This window comes from Aulostomus chinensis, chromosome 9 (genome assembly GCF_037954235.1).
Source record: "Aulostomus chinensis isolate RoL2024-O1b breed Wild chromosome 9, RoL_Achi_v1.0, whole genome shotgun sequence".
Taxonomy (NCBI): domain Eukaryota; kingdom Metazoa; phylum Chordata; class Actinopteri; order Syngnathiformes; family Aulostomidae; genus Aulostomus; species Aulostomus chinensis.
In genome coordinates this window covers 29,693,703-29,700,125 of record NC_141328.1, presented here as the reverse complement: position 1 = coordinate 29,700,125, position 6,423 = coordinate 29,693,703, and the positions used below count along the sequence as shown (strand labels likewise).

Sequence of the window (6,423 nt, the reverse complement as noted above, 5' to 3'; positions counted from 1 at the left end):
TCCAGTTTATGTAGTCCAGTTTATTTAATCTAGTTTATGTAGTCCAGTTTATTTAATCTAGTTTATTTAATCCAGTTTATTTAGTCCAGTTTATTTAATACAGTTTATGTAGTCCAGTTTATTTAATCCAGTTTATGTAGTCCAGTTTATTTAGTCCAGTTTATTTAATCCAGTTTATGTAGTCCAGTTTATTTAATCCAGTTTATTTAGTCCAGTTTATTCTGTCCAGTTTATTTAATCCAGTTTATGTAGTCCAGTTTATTTAATCCAGTTTATTTGATCCACTTTATTTAGTCCAGTTTACTCAGTCCAGTTTATTTAATCCAGTTCTCATCATTTCGACAGAGTGACAACAGTTGGTTTCTCTGGGTTCGTCTCAGAGTGGCAGGTCTAGAGTTCCCTCTGCGTTCTCTGGGAGCCACTAATTCCCCCGTGAGCAGACGCTTGGTGACAGCAGTGAAGTAAAAGTCCCGTTACACACTTGACCCATTAACACAGAAACGGAACAACATGACAATGGAAACATGCTTGTTGTGGATTTGTCAGTGTTAAGATACAGAAAACCAAGAAGAAACCAAAGCAGAACAGGTGGTGAGGATCTTCCAGTTCAGTTTTTATAAACTCAGTCTGAGGGGTGTGGATTTATTTTGATGCTGCTGCTCTCCGTCTCATTCATATCAATCAGGCGTTCTCTGGTTCTTGTTTTGTTCCTGTGGATTAAAGCTGTATGAAGACAGCAGGAGTTGTGGTTCACTGTAAACACACACACACACACACACACACACACACACACACACACACACACACACACACACACACACACACACACAGCACCAGATTAATGAGGCCTGGTGACTCACACCCTGCTGCTTCAGTCAAATGTCAGCACAGATGACTCTGAAATCTGGGCGAAGAGCTGCAGTCTGAAGGAGCAGTTGGACCGATAGCTGCCTGAAATATGGTGGACAGACTTCTCTGGCCTACATTCAGGCCGCTGCCACGAACATGTCGGCACTCAGACCTGTCTTGTCTTTTTAGTCTGAAATCGGCTTTGGGAAACTTGAGACCTACATCAAGCTGGACAAATTAGGGGAGGTGAGATCAGACCAGGAAATGAGCAAACATGACATTAAATACAGAAATACTAGTGTGGAAACGCGTTGACTTGCTGTCCTTGTCTGCAGGGGACCTACGCCACAGTGTTTAAAGGAAGAAGCAAGTTAACGGACAATTTAGTCGCCCTGAAGGAGATCCGCCTGGAGCACGAGGAGGGCGCCCCCTGCACTGCTATTCGAGAAGGTTCTGCCTGGAGCATGAGCACTTTAATAAGATGTGATGTGTCTGCTAAGTTTTAGTTCTTACTCATGAAGATATTTTCCCTCCTTCATTACTTCCTTGTGACTCCTGAATGCAGAAAGAGCCGGCTACGTACATTGTGGCTTGAAGCTAACGGAGACTGACGCCATGTCGTCTTTATCCAGCTGTATGCTCCGTTGTTGTTCGCCATCTGTCTCTGTTAGCATCAAGCTAAATATAGGTGGCTGCCTCTTTCCTAATTGTGGAGTCACAAAGAAGTAATAGAGGAGGAAACATGTCCTTGTGAGGTCACTGCAGCAATTTGTAATTACTTTAAAGGCACAGTACATTTTTTTGAGTGAAGTTTGACCTCAACCATGAGTCGTTACTTCCTCAGGTCGTCTGCGCTCTCCTGATAGATTCTCCCTCTTTTAGTGTCTCTACTCAAAGACTTGAAACACGCCAATATCGTCACTCTCCATGACATCATCCACACTGACAAGTGCCTGACCCTCGTGTTTGAGTATCTGGTGAGTGTGAGTGTGTGTGTGTGTGTGTGTGTGCGTGTGCGTGTGCGTGTGTGTGTGTGTGTGTGTGTGCATGTGTGTGTGCGTGTGTGTGTGTGTGTGTGTGCATGTGTGACATGAAAACAAGACACTTGGGTAAATGTCAACACAGCTGTCCTGTCTGTTCCTGTGTGTGTGGCATCAGGAGAAGGATCTGAAGCAGTACATGGACGACTGCGGGAGCATCATGAGTGTCCACAACGTCAAGGTAATCTAGATCCATCAGTGGCACTGAGCAGTACCAAGGAGCTGCTGCTGAATCTGTCCTCAAGAATGTAAGAACATGCCAGTCTCCAGTTGGTTTGCAACTGGACACGCGTGTTAGCGGGAGACATAGAACTGGCATGCGGTTTAGCTTGTAGCCCTGCTGAAGAGGTTTCACTGCAGCAATGCCTTATTTATTTTCTTTTTAATTTTTAATGTGCTATTAAACATGGAAGAACACGTCGCATAAACCTGTCCGTCTCCCCCCTCTCCTCCTCTCCTCTCCTCCTCCCCTCTCCTCCTCCCCTCTCCCCCCTCTCCTCCTCTCCTCCTCCCCTCCTCTCCAGATCTTCTTATTCCAGCTGTTACGAGGGCTGGCGTACTGCCACAGAAGGAAGGTTCTCCACAGAGACCTTAAACCTCAGAACCTGCTCATCAATGAAAAAGGAGAGCTGAAGCTGGCAGACTTTGGTTGGTACCGGTTCAGTAATCAGGTTCCAGCCCTGGAGGTTTTAGTTCAGAGAATTGAGTTTAGTTTTTTAGCAATGCAGTGTCAACTGTACAAAACGACGGATGGAGGAGACCTCGGGCAGCCTGCCGTCCTCGGGGGGCAGCCTTGAATGCTTGCAGTCGTTCCTGATGATATCAAGTTTGCAGGTTTTCACACATGCAAACCTTGTCTGTGTGTGCGGCCCAAAAAAGTATCGAAATGAAGAGTTCTCTTAATAATAGAACTCTTCATTTAGATATTGTTTAGAATTTGGTTTTATCTTATTTTGTTTGAATTCAGGTTTGGCCCGGGCCAAGTCTGTTCCTACCAAGACCTACTCCAATGAAGTAGTGACCCTGTGGTACCGACCTCCAGACGTGCTGCTGGGCTCCACTGAGTACTCCACCCCCATAGACATGTGGTGAGCACACACACACACACACACACACACACACACACACACACGCGCGCGCACACACACACACACACACACACACGCACGCACACGCGCGCGCGCTTCTCACCAGGAAATCGTCAACAGCACCGTTTTGCTCCTTTTCTTTGTTCTTTTGCTGAAATTTTTGTCTTCGCCCCCGAATGTTCCAGTAGTTGATATTCTTCGCAGTGGTTTCTCTCCTCTCAGATTTAAAATGAGTCCCTTGCTTTGCTTTCACTGTGATATTTTCTTCTTTCGTCCTCATTACTTGGTGAATTGTGTGACGTACGACCTTCTCAACCTGGAGCCTTGCTGGGACTTATTAAACAGAACCCACAGTTTCAAGTGCTTTTCCTTTATTAGGCGTCAAAAGAGCAACATTTGACTGTGTTTGTTTGGTTCTTGATCTCAGTAATGAGCATTTTGGAACCAATTAAAAAGCCGATTTGATGAAACTGTTGTCTAGCAGGGTGCAGATTCGCTCCACAGCGCCTGGAGTTGTGTTTGCCTGAATCTTTGCAGAGTCATGGATGTATCTGAGCCCAGTGCTCCTCCACATTCCAGAGACAAACATGAGTGTGTTACTAAAGTGTTACTTTCCTCTGCCTGTGTTTGCCTTGGTGCAGGGGTGTGGGCTGCATCTTTTATGAGATGATCACAGGCAGGCCACTCTTCCCTGGATCCACTGTGGAGGACGAGCTTCACCTCATATTTCGCATCCTTGGTGAGAGTGTACCAGGGCTCTGCCGCGCTGGACGCACTCGCCGCTGCCATACATACGTGCTTGCTCGTTAATCTGTAACCTGACGGTTGCAAATCTTCAACAGGAACTCCCACGGAGGAGACCTGGCCAGGTATCACCACCAGTGAAGAGTTTCAGACGTACAGTTTCCCCCGATACCACGCAGAGCCCCTGGTCAACCATGCACCCAGGTACGTGGACGCACCTGTGAGGACTGATGTTCAGTAGGAAGAATAGTTGAAGTAAGAGGAGGAGCGGACTGCAATGACACGGCTGCACTGACTCTGTCTCACTTCCTGTTGTCCAGGATAGACAACGATGGTCACGACCTGCTGTCAGTGCTTCTGCAGGTGATGCTCACTGTGTGTCCAGATAAGTGCTTGGAGTGGACTGAGAACTGCCTCCGGAGCCAATAACCCTTCCTGTCTCTGTGCGTCTCTAGTTCGAGGCTAAGAAGCGCGTCTCGGCCGAGGACGCTCTCAGACACGCTTACTTCAGAAGTCTCGGGGAGCAGGTTCAGACACTGGCTGACAGTGAGTCCGTCACTGACAACACTCGCTCCAGTACTCAAACCTCGTCTCACCGCTGCCGTGTCCTGCTTTTTCAGCTGCGTCCATCTTCTCCATAAAAGGCATTCAGCTCCAGAAGGACCCGGGGAAGAAGTCCTCCGTCTACCCAGAGTCCAGTAAGTCCCTCGCCACAGAGCTCTGGGAACACGGGGGGGGGGGGGGGGGGGGTGCTCTCAGAGGGAAGATGATGATGAAGAGCAGCTGTGCTCCCCTCTCTCTTCCTTCTCTGTCCAAGTGTTTCATGTTTGCACTGCAGTCACGTGTCCATTCATATTCCCACACTAATATTAACAATATTGGACACATTCACGTGACGTTGAAGCTTCTGGAGGAGTCCTCATGACACACTCCCAACAACGCGTCGACACAAGACACACAGCCGTCTTTAAATCACAGCCACCCTAAGAAAAGAGAGACTCATCATTTCTTGTCTTGATGAAGTTGAGACTGTTCACTCTAATTGATCTTCAAGTCACAAACTGATGCAAAGCAACTCTTGACTCGACCTCGTCTCAGTGATTTTAGTGTCTTACTCAAATACATTCTCGGGATTTCTCAAACCAAACACTGAAATTTAGGAAAATCTGCCTCCGATGCGTGGAGGAAGTACAAGAAGACAAAGAAAATAACCAACAGGAAAAAGCAGAGAAAATCTGACCAACTACAAAACAAGCACAGATGCTTTGCTTGCTTCCGTGGTGAACGGCTCCGTGTGTCTGCAGCGCTCCTAGAAGGACTGGCAGGTTGTAAAGGAAACAAACCAATCTTGCCTTCCTCTTGCTGCTTAAATCTCAGACATTTTCCAGAGGAGATGCATTTATTTATTTGCACTCATTTGACAGAAGTGTGATTCGAGATGTGCGTTGACTGAACTTAACCAGATCATTGGGTGCCTCCCAGTTAGCCGACTAGCGTGCAGCTGAGGCGCCACCTGTGTGTCTGTGAAGAGTCTGTGTCTCCGTCACTGTCTGTGTCTCTGTCCTTCTGCTGGTGTCCGTCTGTCTTAGTACCCATGCTCTCTTCTTTCGCCGTGTTCATCTTTCCTTAATACTTTCTATCTCCCTTGTGTGCCCTGCTCCGACTCCCCCGAATTGCCTCTACATTCCCAACTTTCCCCTCCCCCGACCCTAAAAAGCCACGGCCCATAAGCTAGGCTCTGCACCCTCGCAGTACTTCCAGAGAGAAGCAGCCAATCCCCGGGCTCAGAGTCACAATCTCTCCTCCACTTCCAATGGCTGAGTGGCCGCTACTGTTCTGGTAAATACGGTCTCTTTCATTCGGTCTGTTGTCTCTTTTCTTTTCCTGTCAGGCTGTAACTTCGCCTCCTCTCTTCCTGTCCATTTGCACCTTTTCTTTGCTGCAACACCTCCGACTGTCTGGCTCCTCCTGGTTCCTCAACTGGACGAAACCCCAGCAACATTTGATTTCTCACCTGTTTGAAGTCATTCTCTCTCTGCTCTCTGGTTTTATTTGTCTATTTGTCGACACCTCTCTCTGTTTTTGCCCCCCCCCCCCCAGCTTTTCCTCACATTTCAAGCCCCGCACTCCCACGCATCATCTAAGCTTTCACTTACCTGATGCTCTTTTCTCAGAACGAGCCTCTCCCGGCCGTTACCTCAGAGAGGGAGGAGCCACGATATGTTGATGAAAGAGTGATGGGGAGTTGTGTGACTCTTTTTATTTGCAGTCCTGTTTAGGTTTCTGCAGCGAGAGATGTAGCCTTGTTGTGAGTCTGTAAGTCCAGGTTTGGATTGCTGTGTGCTTTCTAGTCTAGGCTGAGTGTTTGTGTGCCTGCTGTGGTTCACAGGCCCAGGTAAGTCCAGAGCATCACAGGAACCCGAACTGGCCAGAAAGGGTTTTTCCAAATAAAGACTTTAGAAAATGGTGTGATTTTTTCCTCCACTGGTTTGGAGATGGTCCGTCCGTGTTCCAACATGGCAGTGCCCCGTTTACAGGCGGGGCACAGGCTGGTAGGGCCGGTAGGGCTGGTTCCCTTCCTCAAGGTTCAATACCAGGACCGGGACTTTCATACTGGCTCCAGAATTATACTGTCTTCATACGATACAAAACATTTTCACACTCTCAGAACAGTTAAATTACATGAGAAACAGAAACCAGTT

At 47.6% G+C, this 6,423-nt stretch overlaps 1 protein-coding gene across 7 annotated transcripts in view; it reads left to right on the top strand.

Moving 5' to 3' along the window:
• LOC147256725 (cyclin-dependent kinase 17-like) overlaps nt 1-6,423 on the top strand; it is a 38,398-nt gene that overhangs the window by 28,868 nt on the left and 3,107 nt on the right. For 5 of the 7 annotated variants that reach the window (XM_086214961.1, XM_086214963.1, XM_086214966.1 and 2 more), the window contains 12 exons: nt 1,039-1,095; nt 1,185-1,299; nt 1,732-1,826; nt 2,008-2,070; nt 2,414-2,537; nt 2,857-2,977; nt 3,619-3,716; nt 3,820-3,925; nt 4,042-4,084; nt 4,177-4,267; nt 4,342-4,419; nt 5,439-5,560. In XM_086214961.1, coding sequence (XP_086071087.1) covers nt 1,039-1,095; nt 1,185-1,299; nt 1,732-1,826; nt 2,008-2,070; nt 2,414-2,537; nt 2,857-2,977; nt 3,619-3,716; nt 3,820-3,925; nt 4,042-4,084; nt 4,177-4,267; nt 4,342-4,419; nt 5,439-5,542 — 1,095 coding nt within the window. In that variant the 3' untranslated portion in view covers nt 5,543-5,560. The remainder of the gene's footprint in view (nt 1-1,038; nt 1,096-1,184; nt 1,300-1,731; nt 1,827-2,007; nt 2,071-2,413; nt 2,538-2,856; nt 2,978-3,618; nt 3,717-3,819; nt 3,926-4,041; nt 4,085-4,176; nt 4,268-4,341; nt 4,420-5,438; nt 5,561-6,423) is intronic. The other 2 variants (XM_086214962.1, XM_086214967.1) reach the window with 1 other exon arrangement.